This window comes from Thrips palmi, unplaced genomic scaffold, assembly GCF_012932325.1.
Source record: "Thrips palmi isolate BJ-2018 unplaced genomic scaffold, TpBJ-2018v1 HiC_scaffold_5, whole genome shotgun sequence".
NCBI classification, from domain to species: Eukaryota; Metazoa; Arthropoda; class Insecta; order Thysanoptera; family Thripidae; genus Thrips; species Thrips palmi.
In genome coordinates, this window is record NW_023144632.1 from 17,803,093 (window position 1) to 17,819,308 (window position 16,216).

Sequence of the window (16,216 nt, forward strand, 5' to 3'; positions counted from 1 at the left end):
GAGAGACAACTGCAGTGGCCGAGGGCGAGGTCCTGGTCGACGTGGGGTGGGAGAGAGACAACTGCAGTGGCCGAGGGCGAGGTCCTGGTCGACGTGGGGTGGGAGAGAGACAACTGCAGTGGCCGAGGGCGAGGTCCTGGTCGACGTGGGGTGGGAGAGAGACAACTGCAGTGGCCGAGGGCGAGGTCCTGGTCGACGTGGGGTGGGAGAGAGACAACTGCAGTGGCCGAGGGCGAGGTCCTGGTCGACGTGGGGTGGGAGAGAGACAACTGCAGTGGCCGAGGGCGAGGTCCTGGTCGACGTGGAGTGGGAGAGAGACAACTGCAGTGGCCGAGGGCGAGGTCCTGGTCGACGTGGGGTGGAAGAGAGACAACTGCAGTGGCCGAGGGCGAGGTCCTGGTCGACGTGGGGTGGGAGAGAGACAACTGCAGTGGCCGAGGGCGAGGTCCTGGTCGACGTGGGGTGGGAGAGAGACAACTGCAGTGGCCGAGGGCGAGGTCCTGGTCGACGTGGGGTGGGAGAGAGACAACTGCAGTGGCCGAGGGCGAGGTCCTGGTCGACGTGGGGTGGGAGAGAGACAACTGCAGTGGCCGAGGGCGAGGTCCTGGTCGACGTGGGATGGGAGAGAGACAACTGCAGTGGCCGAGGGCGAGGTCCTGGTCGACGTGGAGTGGGAGAGAGACAACTGCAGTGGCCGAGGGCGAGGTCCTGGTCGACGTGGAGTTGGAGAGAGACAACTGCAGTGGCCGAGGGCGAGGTCCTGGTCGACGTGGGGTGGGAGAGAGACAACTGCAGTGGCCGAGGGCGAGGTCCTGGTCGACGTGGGGTGGGAGAGAGACAACTGCAGTGGCCGAGGGCGAGGTCCTGGTCGACGTGGGGTGGGAGAGAGACAACTGCAGTGGCCGAGGGCGAGGTCCTGGTCGACGTGGGGTGGGAGAGAGACAACTGCAGTGGCCGAGGGCGAGGTCCTGGTCGACGTGGAGTGGGAGAGAGACAACTGCAGTGGCCGAGGGCGAGGTCCCGGTCGACACTGGCGCCAAATTTCAATAGCCGCAAATGAATGGATCGTTAGGCCTGGGGGAAGGGGGGCAGACTCACCACAAGCTCCTGGACACGCTGAAGCCCGCGGCGTGCAGGGGCACGCTGACGGCCAGCCCCTCGGGGAAGTTCTGGATGCCGATGCCGATGGCCAGGTTCCTGCAACAGCGTGGGAGCGCGATGATGAGTTTTGGACGAACGAGGGGCGGGGGAGACAATCAACATTCAGTTCGTTTCGTGGCGCCGCCCGCTCGCAGCGCAGGACGGAACGCCACGTTTTATTTGCTTCCCAAAACAAAGTTTATTGGAAACTTTTTGGGTGCGAGAGAGACGGAGCGAGGACGCGATTCTGCCTGACGGGCTCGTGCATACTGTAAACAGTGGTCCGCGAATCGAGAGGAGCACACTGTGAAAACCAAGAGGGGACAACCCCACACTTGAAATGCGGAGGAGTGGCATTTGCAGTCCACGCACCTGGAGTGCAGAGGTTGCAGTCTAAGGGTGGAGTTCTCCACGTTTGCAGTTTGCAGCATACCAAGAGATTGCACTCTAAAAGTCTTGCGGTGAAGATTCTCCATATTATGGTGAAAATTCTCCATATCATAGTGGTGCAGCTGACTTCGTAAGTTACAGTTCAAAATTCGTTGTACCTCACAGATATTTTGTCAAATTTCATTTGTAATATGGAGAAAATCTCCACCATAATTGTTGCACGGAAAAAACTCCTTGGTCGTGGCGACCGAAAGTCGATCGCCACGACCATCTTCTTCGATAGCTGGTGGGACTACCGGATTTCTGATTGTGAGAACCACGTCGCCGAGCTGAGGCAAGCTGGCCATGAGAACGACTGTGTTGATTGTGACAACCAGGAATAGGGCATCCTAGAACCGTCCTCCATCAGTTGCAGGGATAGGTATGATTTTAGAACGCTTCGAGACGACCAGAAAGTTGGTCGAGAGGACCAACTCATTTGACACTTTCGCCGACGGATTTCGTTCTTGGGGAATTTTTACCCTCACGTAGGATTAGTTAGAACTTGAAGTTTTGTGGTCCTCATAGTCGTAGCGCTTCTTGCACCTTCAGAGGGATCATAGTTAAAAATGTAGGTGGCGATGAAGCCACAAAATCGCGCCACTCTTCCTAACTCAAAGGTTGCGTCCCTGCTTCTTGCCGAAGTGTGGAACGCGAGCCGCACGATTGGGGATCATGCCTGCACCTAACCTAATGGGCGAACGTAGACGCCAGCGAGAGGCAACATGAAAATGCGTTCTTCTCGACTGTAGTGTAATATTTTGTTCAGAACTTTTAGCTGACAGCTAGAGAAGATATTTACCTAGGCAACAGACAGCATTATTTGCGAAAATTATTTACTTGAGTAACATAAATCGGAAATACTAATAGGCGAACGGACACGCCGTCACCAAGCGGCAGGCCCGTGGAACCTCGACTCTCAGAACCGAACTTCCTTGAGCAGAGCGGTCGGTTGTGACGATCGGCTCGGGCCAACCAAGTGACTTGTAAGAGGATGGATACGCTCGAGGGGGTATGCGCTCTCCGAACCTGTGCACCGACTATTACGCTATTACGCTCTATTACGCCACAAATTAATCGGACTTTAGCTAAAAACGGCCTAAAACACACCAAAATTGATAAAATTTTGACAATTTCGGCTATTACGCGACTATTACGCGTATTATTACGCGTGCTATTACAGATAGAGTGAACCGACTATTACGCGAGTGCATACCCCCTCGGATACGCTAGTTGGTTGTCTGAATCAAGCCGTTCGATGCCCACAATCACTGTAACGACAACTGGGTATATCCGATCGTGACGACCAACGGTTTTTTTCCGTGTGGTGCAGCCTTCACTGCAAGACATTTAGAGTGTGGGGTTCTGCGAAGCTACTCCACGTTTGAAGTGTGCCGACTGCAAACTCCACGCGTCCAAGTGAGGAGCGTACTCCGCACCGGGAAGGGAAGGGCGGAGTTCTCCCACACTCGGTTTGGCAGCGTGCAGAAAGCAGGCGGATTAGTACGGAAGCAAAACAAAACACTGTTTACGGGCGACTGCCCCTTCGGCGCCCTTTGATGGCCCTGCCTCGGCTTTCGCGGGGTTTCGAACCCGCGATCAACGGGAAGCGCAGCGCTTGGGACTTTGCAGCCTTTAGCCGCATTCCAGTGGAGTGGGCACGGCAGCGCGGCACGGCGAGTAAAAAACGGCGCGGCCATTCAAGTCTGTGGCTACACTGCAGAGTCGTTTATTCGTCGCGCTGTCTCCCTTGCACTCATGGGGCGTCCCGTGTAGGTGCGAGAGAGACAGAGCGACGGAAACGACTTTCGGAATCAGTCACACCGCTAGCTCCATTTAGGGGCGAAGTCAACGGCGGCGCGATCACACATTATCCGGTCGCGCAACCTCCTACTCCTACTCTACAAATCGAAGAGCGTATATTGTATGCTCTACCTGGAGCATGCCTGCAAGCACGCTCTAGCTAGCGCATGCCTGCCAAGCATGCACTTACAAGTGCCTACATGCCATGTACACGCTAACTGAAGCATGCACTAGTGCATAAGGGATAGGGAGTTGCATCAGGAAGCGTGTACATGGCATGCATGCAGTAGTAAGTGCAAGCTTGGCAGGCATGCGCTAGCTACAGCGTGCTTGCGGGCATAACTTTTTGCAACATCTCTGAAGCATCCCCCTGGACCGTCTCTGGATCCTCGGCTTCACCCAGGCGCCGCCCCGCGCCGCCCCGCGCCGCACCGCGCCACACGGTGGGCGCCACCAGTCAGTGGACCGACCCAGGCGGAAAATGAAAACTCTCCAGAGATGCTTTCGGAAGGACTCAAATCACACACTCGATGGCAAACACGCCGAGAACACGGAGCCGCGGGGCATGGCGCGTCCACGGTCGAAGCGAGGGCGGCGAGAGCACACAACCGCACGGAAAAAAACCGTTGGTCGCCACGATCGGATATACCCAGTTGTCGTTACAGTGATTGTGGGCATCGAACGGCTTGATTCAGACAACCAACTAGCGTATCCATCCTCTTACAAGTCACTTGGTTGGCCCGAGCCGATCGTCACAACCGACCGCTCTGCTCAAGGAAGTTCGGTTCTGAGAGTCGGGTTTCCACGGGCCTGCCGCTTGGTGACGGCGTGTCCGTTCGCCTATTAGTATTTCCGATTTATGTTACTCAAGTAAATAATTTTCGCAAATAATGCTGTCTGTTGCCTAGGTAAATAAATATCTTCTCTAGCTGTCAGCTAAAAGTTCTGAACAAAATATTACACTACGGTCGAGAAGAACGCATTTTCATGTTGCCTCTCGCTGGCGTCTACGTTCGCCCATTAGGTTAGGTCGAGGGGGTAACCACTCGCGTAATACCCTGTACACAAAAACCGTGTATTACGCGTAATACACGTGGTCGTAATACCTTTTTCGGGTCAAATGTGCCAAATTTTTGTATTTTAAGGCCGTAATACACGTGTAATACCTACGTAATACAGCGTAATACCGAGTAGTCTGTACACGATTTCTTGAAGTGTTTACCCCCTCGGGTTAGGTGCAGGCATGATCCCCAATCGTGCGGCTCGCGTTCCACACTTCGGCAAGAAGCAGGGACGCAACCTTTGAGTTAGGAAGAGTGGCGCGATTTTGTGGCTTCATCGCCACCTACATTTTTAACTATGATCCCTCTGAAGGTGCAAGAAGCGCTACGACTATGAGGACCACAAAACTTCAAGTTCTAACTAATCTTACGTGAGGGTAAAAATTCCCCAAGAACGAAATCCGTCGGCGAAAGTGTCAAATGAGTTGGTCCTCTCGACCAACTTTCTGGTCGCCTCGAAGCGTTCCAAAATCATACCTATCCCTGCAACTGATGGAGGACGGTTCTAGGATGCCCTATTCCTGGTTGTCACAATCAACACAGTCGTTCTCATGGCCAGCTTGCCTCAGCTCGGCGACGTGGTTCTCACAATCAGAAATCCGGTAGTCCCACCAGCTATCGAAGAAGGTGGTCGTGGCGATCGACTTTCGGTCGCCACGACCAAGGAGTTTTTTCCGTGCGTCTTTCCGCCTTCCAAGTTTGCACAGCAGACGTCGGTCTGTCTCTCTCGCACTCACGGGGCGTCCCGTGCAGGTGCGAGAGAGACAGAGCGAGACTCTGGGAATGAGTCTGCAGGCAGGCGCAGCCAGGCAGGGCCCGGCTACTCTTGCCTACATTGTCGAGCCGCGCACTGTTAGCGACGTCGTCCTTCAGTCCCCATTTCCCCCTTTTCCCCTGCAGTGTACGGACAGGAATGTCGCCTTGGCCGAACTCGGACCGGCGGCACTGCAGGTGTGGATCCAGGGCCGGGCTACCCTCGGGGCTACCCTCGGGGCTACCCGGGAGCCGAGCCAGCAGAAGTAGACCAGGAAGCGCTGCACCGCCGCCGCCGGGCGCGCCCCTGAGAGGGCGGCCAGACCGCCTGAAAGGTAGGCAAACTTTGCTACACCTCCAGAAACCCCTCTCTGACCTTGCCTCTCTGGCTCTGCCTCTCTGGCTCTGCCTCTCTGGCTCTGCCTCTCTGGCTCTGCCTCTCTGGCTCTGCCTCTCTGGCTCTGCCTCTCTGGCTCTGCCTCTCTGGCTCTGCCTCTCTGGCTCTGCCTCTCTGGCTCTGCCTCTCTGGCTCTGCCTCTCTGGCTCTGCCTCTCTGGCTCTGCCTCTCTGGCTCTGCCTCTCTGGCTCTGCCTCTCTGGCTCTGCCTCTCTGGCTCTGCCTCTCTGGCTCTGCCTCTCTGGCTCTGCCTCTCTGGCTCTGCCTCTCTGGCTCTGCCTCTCTGGCTCTGCCTCTCTGGCTCTGACTACCTGGCTCTGCCTCCCTGTGGCTCTGCCTCTCTGGCCTTTCCTCTCTCGCTTTACCTCTCTGCTAGCCTCTGTCCCTCTGGCTCGCCGTTTTGGCGCGTGGCCCGCGGCCCTGGATGCTGGGAATACCGAACAGTGACTGACAGGGTAGATCATTACTGGCGGCAGGCTGAGGCTGCTCTCGCTGCGCGTCTCGCTGACTGGGGGGACACGCTGGGAACGAGGATGGGATCGGGCGGCCGTGAGAACACGGGCCAGTGCACTGCGGTGCAACCGAATCGGACTAAAATTGTGTACAACTGCAGACTGATTCCGAGAGTCCATTCCATCGCTCTGTCCCTCTCCCACTGATGAAGCGTCCCGCATAGGTTCGAGAGAGAGACAGCGACGAAAACGACTCTCGGAATCAGTCTGCTGAGTCCGAGTATCGCCTCGCCTACGTTCACGGGTTGTGCAGTAAAATCAATTCCTCCAATTAGTGGATGCGTTTCGGACCGGGCCGGGCACAGTGGCGGTCCCCTCGAGTGCGGCAGGACGCAGGGCGGCAGGACGCAGGGCGGCAGGACGCAGGGCGGCAGGGCGGCGGAGTCACAGCGCAACGCCCGGCCTCAAACTCCAGGCGCCGCGCACCGGCTGCGAAAAGTTTCCCGTGCGCTTGGCTGTGCTTTTCGCTCGGGGCGCGCAGCGCAGCGCAGTGCTGTTCGTTAGCAAAACTCGCACACGGAACTTTCCCGCCGGGCGACTTTTAAAAGCGCGCGCGTATCATCAAATTGGCAGAAATGAGAGCAGCGCAGAGTTTGCGCGCCCCGTCGTCCGCCCCGTGTGTCGCGTCGGACGCGCCCGAGGCGGCGGCCCCACTGAGAATGAAAGAGTCATGATCATGACTAAAATTTTGAGCGAGGAATTCTTTATTAGCTAAATTTGGGTGAGGAATAAGGTTTCCTCGCCCAAATTTGGGTCAGGAAGGTTTCCTCACCCAAATTTTGGTCATAATACTATGGAGCCGTGTAGGTAGCTGATACACCCTTCCTCATCCAAATTGGGGCGAGGAAACAACTCTCGCCCAAATTTGGGTGATGAAGTAATACCTCGCCCAAAATTGGGTATTGATCATGACTTTTTCATTCTCAGTGCGCTCGTCGTTTTCGCACGCGACGCACGCGGCGAGGTGTGCCTGGGCGTGCCGCGCCAAAGCACGGGCCCACTTAAAAATTTGGTGTGCACGGAATTGTGGGAAATGTCATGGAGCGGCTGTGCGCGCGCTCAGCGGAGATTTCAACCGGTGTGACACATTTCGCCGAGGGCGACAGCACTCCCAGGAGCTGTGACACGAGTAATTCCTATATTCACATTCCATTACGCATAAGTTGGGGCGTAAGTGACAGGCGCGCGCTCATACATACACACACACACACACACACATATGCAGATATCAATTACACGTGTGGACACTCCCTCGCTTTTCCGTGAATATGAATGTTCCCCGTTAAGTGCACTGCACGGTTCCTCCCTGGAGAAGTGTCCGAAACGACACAAAGAGTGTGTCGAGGCCATTTCGTGTGGAGACCGTCCGTGAGCACCGTGAACTGTGTTTACTTTAATTCCACGACACACGGCAAGTGAGACTGGGTCTCTCTGTGAGTAAGTCACCTAAGCAGCATTCCATGGCTTGTCCAGGACGCTTGTCCAGGACGCTTGTCCAAGACGCTAGTCAAGGAAGCTTGTCCGTTCAGGATGCTAGTCCAGGATGCTAGTCCAGGATGCTAGTTCAGGACGCTTGTCCAGGACGCTTGTCCAGAAACGCTTGTCCAGGACGCTTGTCCAGGACGCTTGTCCAGGACGCTTGTCCAGGACGCTTGTCCAGGACGCTTGTCCAGAACGCTAGTCTAGGTGTCTGTCCAGGATGCTCGGCCAGGACGCTTGTCCAGGACGCTTATCCAGAAACGCTTGTCCAGGACGCTCCTCCAGGACGCTTGTCCAGAAACGCTTGTCCAGGACGCTTGTCCAGAAACGCTTGTCCAGGACGCTCGTCCAGAAACGCTTGTCCAGAAACGCTTGTCCAGGACGCTCCTCCAGGACACCTGCCCTTGCAGGTTGCGCAGACGCTGGGTCGAGGCTGCTTTCGTAGTATCCGCCCCACCCAGGAACGTTCCGCGCATAAAACGTCCGCTGGGTGCCATGGGAGGTTCTGCAGGGGTCTCCGAAAGCGAATACGAAATGCCTCGGATGGGATGGGAAGAAGGTCATGGCGCGAGAGCCCGGTCCAGTCCTATGTTTACAAGAACACACATGTGTTGATTCAAATGGACGACGCCCTGTTCGACCGTTCGCTGCGGGTATAACTTTCCTTATGACTCATAGCGTACGGTTCGGCATTCCGCGCTGGGACGGCGGCCAGCCGAGCGGCCGGCGAAGGACCTGGTCGTTACCCCCGGGTCGCACGCTCGCGTCGCTCGCAAGCATGCTGGCCGACCAGCTCGCTGAAACCATGGGAAACCCTCTAACCCTGCCGGCGAACTTGTCCTTGTCCGACTAGTCTGCTTGTCGGGCCGGGCAGGCCGGGCAGGCCCCCAATTCAAGCGGCTTGCTGTTCTAGGCGCTGCGCGCGCTAGGCCGCCAGAGCCACGTCCGCTGCCCGGCTCCAGGCGGCTCCAGGCTCCGGGCTCGGGCCAGTGCCTGGACTGGAATGTCGCTCGGCCCCGCCCCGCCCCGCCCCGCCCCGTCTTCCTGCTGTCCGGCGCTGGCCGCCCTGCGACTTACTTCAGCGCACGGGAGGTCCCTGCATCAGGGGGTACGACCGCGCTGCGCTGCGCACTGACTCCGAGAGTCGTCGCTCTGTCTCTCTCGCACTCAAGCGGCGTCCCGTGCAGGTGCGAGAGAGACAGAGCGACGAGTCTCGGAATGCAGCCTCGGGGGGCGTCCCGAAGAGCCGAGGCTGACGGCCCTGGGGGAAGGGTCCGAAGGGAGCGGCGAAAGGGAGAGAGGGCGGGGCATTCTGCCGCCACCCACCGGATGCAGCCGAGCCCTGCCGCGAGCCCTGCACATTCCACGTGGACTTCCGCAAACTCGCGCGGCAACGTCTCAAAATAGATCGAAAGCCATCGCCTCTCTCTACTTGGTGCAGTATACCGCTGCCCGGCGGCTCCCCTGCCCTCAGCCGCCCTCAGCCCTGCCGCGGCACGGCAGACGAGCGGCGGCGCCTCTCTCTCTCTCTGTCTCTCTCTCTCTCTCTCTCTCTCTCTCTCTCTCTCTCTCTCTCTCTCTCTCTCTCTCTCTCTCCCCTCTCTCTCCCCGTCTCTCTCCCCCGTCTCTTTTCCCCCCGGGGGCGTAACCGCAGGGGTGCGAGAGAGACACAGCGATGAAAGCCCCGCTGCACCCACACACGCCCATCCAGTACCTACAGTGCGCCCCGCCCGGTCGGTTCAACGGCCGAAACACCTGCGATGTGGTGAGCAGAGTTGAATGGCGCGCGGCGTATCGGTAGGGGAAGGGGGAAGGGGAGGGGGGAGCCGGAGGCCAAAGCGGCAAATCGTGCCGAGACGCTGAAATCTGGGCTAGTTAGGTTCTCACCGCGGCTACACTGGCTTCACATGGCACTGCGCAGCACTGCGCAGCGCACTGACTCCGAAGGGTCGTTCTCGTCGCGCTGTCTCTCTCGCACGAATACGGGACGCCCCGCGAGTGCGAGAGAGACAGCGCGACGAGAACGCCTCTCATTCTGCGCCGCGCATTGTGCCGCGGCCCGGAGGCACGCGAGCGTGGCGGCAGCAAGAAACGCCCCGAACTCGCATAAAGCGCGTGAACCGCGCGAACCGCGCGAACCGCGCGTCGAGCTTCGAACGGACTATACTCGATTCACTCAACCAGCTGGTGGCGTGACGACGCGGGGCGGGCGGGGTTATCTCCCCCCCCCCTTCCCCCTCCCCGGTGACCCGCTTCCCCCTCTCTCCCGCCGCGTGCCTCTTCAATGGCCTCAAATTCGAATATGAATGAAAAACAGGCAGCTGCTGCGGGGCGGGGTGGGGTGGTGCGGGGCGCAGGGCGCGTCAGCCTCCTCGTGGCAGTCAGGCTTGGCGGCGTGTGGTCACTACGGCCACTCGTCGAAATGAAATCCTCTTTCTTTTTCGTTGTACATTCACTGCAATTCCATAGGCAAGGTTGCACAGGGAATGAAAGAGACATGATCAGCACTGAGAAGACCTTACAAAACTATTTTGGGCCTTACAAAGAAAAGTAGTTTGTATAACAAAGTATTTTGAGCATACGTAAGCTTACAAATAAAATACTTCGTAATTTACGAACTATTTCTTCGTATTACAAAGTATTTTAGTTTGTTATACGTATGCTCAAAATACTTTGTAAGGTTTTAAGAGTGAGGAATAAAGTTGGGGGGGAGGAATTCTCTACCACCCAAATTTGGGTGAGGCAGGTTTCCTCGCTCAAATTTGGGTGATGAAGTATACCTCGCCCAAAATTGGGCATTGATCAAGACTCTTTCATTCTCAGTGTGCGTGCCTCTCCAGGGGCCCTCCTTTTTAAATATTCCGACAATTCGTCCTTCTGGGCCCACCCCGGCCCGGCGGGTCGCCCTCGGAGAACGCCAAAATTCGGTGCCCCTCAACACAGCCGGAGCGTCAAAGTACCGCCTTTCTGCCAGCGCCAGTGAAGGGTGCCTTTCGATCCAGGGCCAGGGTGATCAATCTTTTTCATTTTATGCCACCGCACTGTTATTTGCTATTCCAGAGCAGCGCGGCGTCGCTGGGAGTCGCTGGGCGTCGCCGCTCGGGGTCACGGCGCGGCACCTCGCTGACCGTTGCAAACACTGCTGCACCGCGACCGCGCTCGATGCCCGTGATGGGCGGCGAGGCCGAGATACCGAGCCAGTGACGAAACTCGCTCATTTTTATCACCTCCTGTAGTTGTGTGTGTGTGAGAGAGAGAGAGAGAGAGAGAGAGAGAGAGAGAGAGAGAGAGAGAGAGAGAGTGAGTGAGAGCGTGTGTGTGTCTGTGAGCGCGAGTGTGTGTAAGTGAGGCTAGCAAACATTACACTATGCACCATGATATACAGTGCCTACAGTGCCCCAGCCACACGGACGTGGCATGCTCAGACAAAATTCCTTCCATCATAAGACCCCTTCGTAGCACACAGAATTACGGAGCGTCGTTCTTTTAGCTCAAACGCTTTCCTTTGTTGTTGTTTTTTTCTGCGATTCGGAAGTAAATGTCGCAAGCCGAAGGCTGGCACGGCGCCATTAGAATGCTGGTTATTTGCACAAAATCGCAGACCGGATTGCTCCCGATTGCTCCACGGAACTTCTTAAGCACTACACATAATGCGGCCTTGGGGGAATTTAGCTGTGTAGCGGCAAGGGATATTCGAGCTTTGGACCTGTGTCATGCTGATAACGCTTTAAATGCCGGGTCGGAGGCAGATAAGGCCCCTCCCCCTCTTTCCCCCTTCCGCGCCGCGGACGACTAACTCACATTTGCTTTCAATTTCATCACACAATTGCTATAGATGATTTTATTATTTCCTATCGCGAGGGTGAAATAAAAACACACACGGATCTCCATGAAACTATTATTGACAGTCATTCATTCCCTTTGGCCGTCTGGTCCGGACAGATAACACGCCTTTCACAAGGGCCTGCCTCGACTCCTGCAAAAAGCACGCCGTTTAGGGTATTGGCAACCAATGGTGACGTGACACGCGGCCCGTATTCTCATTCCGAGCAGCTTCGTCTCCTTGTCTCTGACCCTTTGGCGCTCCAACACACGAAATGTTATGTACAATTTTGTACGAGACATCAAAGTTTTTTGTGCGCACAAAATTTTCGTACTACAATTTTCGTGCGAAAAACTGCATAGTTTTCGCCGTTTTTGTGCAAAATTGTACAAAATTTTGTACGAATTTGTACAAAAAGTTCGTGTGCACAAAAACACTGTGATATCTTGTACAAAAATTGTACAAAAACATTTAGTGTGAAGCCCGTGGGAGAGGGATGGAGCGGGCACAATAAATGTTTTTGTTCAAATTTTGTACGAGACATCCCAGTTTTTTGTGCACACGAACTTTAAGCACAAATTTGTACAAAATTTTGTACAATTTTAAACAATTTTGTACAATTTTGTACAAAAATGGCGAAAAATGTGCAGTTTTTCGTACGAAAATTGTTCGAAAATTTCGTGTGCACAAAAAGCCGTGATGTCTCGTGCAAAATTGTACATAACATAGTGTGCACCCGCCGGAGGAAAGAGCGTCGCACGGCATTGGCTACAACAACCCTAAGTGCAGCCGACGGCTGTCTGGCTGGCTGTCTGGCTGGCTGTCTGGCTGGCTGTCTGGGTGGGTGGCTGGGGGGCGCACCGGCTGGCTCACCCCTTGAGAGACGCCGTAGCCTGCCCCGCCGGCAGGGGCTCACTGAGATTCCAAACGCTATGAGTATAGCACGTATGGTGCAATGCGCTGTGATATCGCACCATAAGTGCAATGCCACAGCCATATTGCACCTTTGGTGCAATGCTTCCCGAAAAGGCCCTATGCTAATGCATGGGAAATGGGAGGCATTCCACTTCATGTGCAATGCTTTTGCATTGCACCAATTGACGCTATACTCATAGCGTTTGGATTCTCAGTGCTGCCTCCGGCTTGCCTATCCTCCGGGCGCCCTGCGTGCCTGTCCGCCTGCCAGCCCTGACTGTCTGCCACCCCTGCAGCCTCACTCCCTTAGCCCCATGGCTCGTGTGTTCAGGGCGGGGATCTGCAGAAATCTTTATCCACCAGCAGGCTCACCGTGAAAACAATTGTGGAGAGCTCCCACACTTGAAACGCGGAGGTGTGGACTTTTCGGTTGGGAGCGCAGAGTTGGCACAGTCTCCACACTTCAAGTGTGGAGACACGTTCTACACGTTTGAACACCACACGGAAAAAAGGAATTCGTTCACCCCTGCCGAATCAACGAAAATTGTCTTTGGATAAACGAATTTCCTTTTCTCCGTACCAGCCAAGAGACTGGGGCTCTGTGAGCGACTCCACACGTCCAAGTGCAGCGAATGACTCCGCACCAGAGTCACTTGGTTTGGCTGTGCTGATTCCGTCCATCGCCCAAACGAGTGCGAGAGAGACACGCCACCCGCCAGGACGGCGTCGATGCCAGCGGCGAAGCGGCGCCGCCTTACGCCGTGCACTCGGGTATCACGTGGCCTTGGGTACGCCCGGCGCCAAGCCTCTCTCTCTCTCTCTCTCTCTCTCTCGCTCTCCCCTCTCTCTCCCCTCTCTTCCCCCTCCCCTCCTCTCTCTCTCTCTCTCTCTCTCCTCTCTCTCTCTCTCCTCCTCGCTCCTCCTCTCTCCCCCCCTCTCTCTCTCTCTCTCTCTCTCTCTTCGTCGCTGTGCGGCGTTGCGCGGGTGACGAAGACAGACGCCTCAGCCCACGGCGCGGCGCCGCGGCGCCTACGACAGGCATGGCGTCGACGTGGCGTCGGCGGCGAGGTGGCGGCGCCGAGCACTATACCTGCCAGCACGCCGAACAGCGCGCCTCGCCTTCGTCGCTCTGTCTCTCTCGCACCTGCGCGGGGCGCCCGACGAGTGTGAGAGAGAGAGAGAGAGAGAGAGAGAGAGAGAGAGAGAGAGAGAGAGAGAGAGAGAGAGAGAGAGAGAGAGAGAGAGAGCGACGGCCTGCTCGCCGCGGCGCGCGGCGCATGCAGCCTCAGCAGCCTCGAGACGACACTCTGCCACCCGCCACGCCGCCCGGCCCGTCACCGAGCACCCTGCAGACTGATTCCGAGAGTCGTCTTCGTCGCTCTGTCTCTCTCGCACCTATACGGGACGCCCCATGAGTGCGAGAGAGACAGAGCGACGAAAACGACTCACGGAATCAGTCTCGCTGCGGGGCCCTGGGGAGCATCCCTCGCGATGTCGCGGTGGAGATTGTCCGCCGCCTGGGAACCGCGGTGCCGCCAGAGACAGGGCGACACTCCTCTGCAGGTCCATTTCGACCAGCGGTTTCGACGCTGTCTCTCTCGCACTCGCGGCGCCCTGCGGGAAGTGCGAGAGAGACAGAGCGACGCCACGGCGCGCGATTTCGCCTCGTCTTCGCCTTCCCTCCCGGCGGGCCCTTCAGTCCCCAAAGTCCCGAAGTGGCGACAGAGTAAGACGTCTCAGGCTGCTATCTGCCGCACGGCTGACGGCCCGACGGCCTCATGCGCGGCGTTTAGTTTCATTGAGACGGACAGCCGCAGAGTTGCGGCGCAGTCGTGGGATGCAGGGCTGGGGTAGGCGAGGGGGAGGGGCCGGGGAGGGGGCGGGGATGTAGGGGAGGGGAGGGGAGGAAGGCGGGAGCCCAAGTCGCAAGGGAGGGCCGAGCTGCGACGTCGGCCAGCGGCGTGGTCGGGCGTGGTACGAACAAACGGGGTCCCTCCCGGCTTGTGGCTGCAAAGTCGCGACCACACAAGAATGCCAAAAACGCGTAGACTGCACTGGAAAACCAAACGTGGTCTAGACCACACCACTGGTGTGGTCAAATGGGTGCCATTGACCACATCAGTTGGTGCGTTTGGTTTTTCAGTGTGCCGGATGCAGTTCGTCCTGATGCTGGCTTGGCAGCCGTGGGCGCCTGCGAGGTAGGCCTCCGATCCGTCCTGCAACGCACCGCTGTGGAGACGGTGGCCTACCTTGCCCCTGTGAGGCGCGAGGTAGGCCACCGTCTCCACAGCGGTGTCTTGCGGCACGGATCGGTGGCCCACCTCGCAGGCGCCCACGCCCACGGCGGCGGTGCGCGAGAGCAGCGAGAGGAATGGCTCCCAAATCTAGCGGCACTTGACGCGCTCTAGGGAGACCACAACGTTGTGACACAGAGAGTGCGGCCTTCTCCTCCCTCACGCCGGGCAAACAGGCAAGGCGCAGACATGGCGCAGATAGGCAAGACCTGCCAACTGCGCGCCGGCAAACTCGGTTTCAGGCACGAACCGCCCAGAACCACGCTCGCAAGCTGAGATGCGGCCAACAGCGCTCTCTCCGCGCCACTGCCGCACTCGTGGGAATTCTGTCAGAATGTCAGAAACATGTCTGGAATCCTGATCGAAAATTCGCGCACCTCTGAAAGGTGACATTCTGAAAACGTATTCTGATATTGATGGCCTTGAGTTCTGCAGATTGTCAGAATTAGTTTTCAGATTTCAGAGGTGCGCGAATTTCAATGAGGTTTTCCGCCAGGTTTCTGACATTCTGTCAAAATTTACACGAGCGGCGATGCGCGCGCTGTCAAACCTAGAGTGGAGAACTCCTCACTTCCTGGTGCGGAGTAGCTCTCGACACTTGCACGTGTGTGGAGTTTGCGGTCTCCACGCTTCAAGTGCGCAGTCGCCCACACGGCCCCAATCTCTTGGCACGGTGCAAACGTGGAGAACTCCACATTTGACTGCAAACTCTGCACTTTCAAGTGCGGAGTCTGCAAATTGGACACCTCCGCGTTTCCAGTGTGGCGTTCATACACGGTTTCACAGTGTGGCTGCGCTTCGCGCTTCGCCCGGCTTCGGCCCGGCCTTGCCAATACCCCGCGCTGTCTCGACGCTAAGCCTCAGAGTCTCTGGGGCCGGGAGTAGGCCCCGCCGGGCTTCGTTGGGCTTCGGCAGCTCCGAGCCGATAATAGTATCCCCGTCCAGTAGACTGATTCCGAGAGTCGTTTTCGTCGCGCAGTCTCTCTCGCACCTATAGGCGACGCCCTATGCGTGCGAGAGAGACAGAGCGACGAAAACGACTCTCGGAAGGAGTCCGCAGAGGAGGCGAGCAGAAGGCCATGGGAGAGAGGGAAAGGGGGGGGGGAGCAGTCAAGCAACTTGCAGCAGCAGAGGTCGCACGGCGTATGAATGGAATTCCTAGAAGAACCTGCTGCGACTGCATCGGCTGCATGCGCAGCGCCGCGCGCCTCTACACCGCGCGCGATGATCGACGACGAGTTCCATAAAAGCGCCTTCTAGTAAAAAGGGGCGCCTCATCGCCTCGGGCTGCGGCCAGTCACTTCCCACGGGCCCACTTCCCAGTCAGTCACTTCGCCGCACAGTGGGCCAGAAGACCGGTGGGGGCGGTCCAGATCCCGGACGCGTTAGGCGCTCCAGAGTCGCTAAACGGGACTCGAACCGAACGTGTGACCCCACCAATGGATTGCTCTCTGAACTAGGAATCCATTGGTGGGGTCACACGTTCGGTTCGAGTCCTGTTTAGATCCTCTGGAGCTCAAAACGCGTCTGGAGTTTCGGCCGGCTCCACCGGTCTTCCGGCCCACTGTGCGGCGTCCCTGACTCCGCGGGGCGGACATGCGTGTCATTCAT

At 57.3% G+C, this 16,216-nt stretch overlaps 1 protein-coding gene across 1 annotated transcript in view; it reads right to left on the bottom strand.

The window, feature by feature from the left end:
• Positions 1 to 16,216, bottom strand: part of LOC117651093 (zinc transporter ZIP11) — a 30,275-nt gene that overhangs the window by 4,878 nt on the left and 9,181 nt on the right. The window contains exon 5 of the mRNA XM_034394846.1: positions 1,099 to 1,197. Coding sequence (XP_034250737.1) covers positions 1,099 to 1,197 — 99 coding nt within the window. The remainder of the gene's footprint in view (positions 1 to 1,098; positions 1,198 to 16,216) is intronic.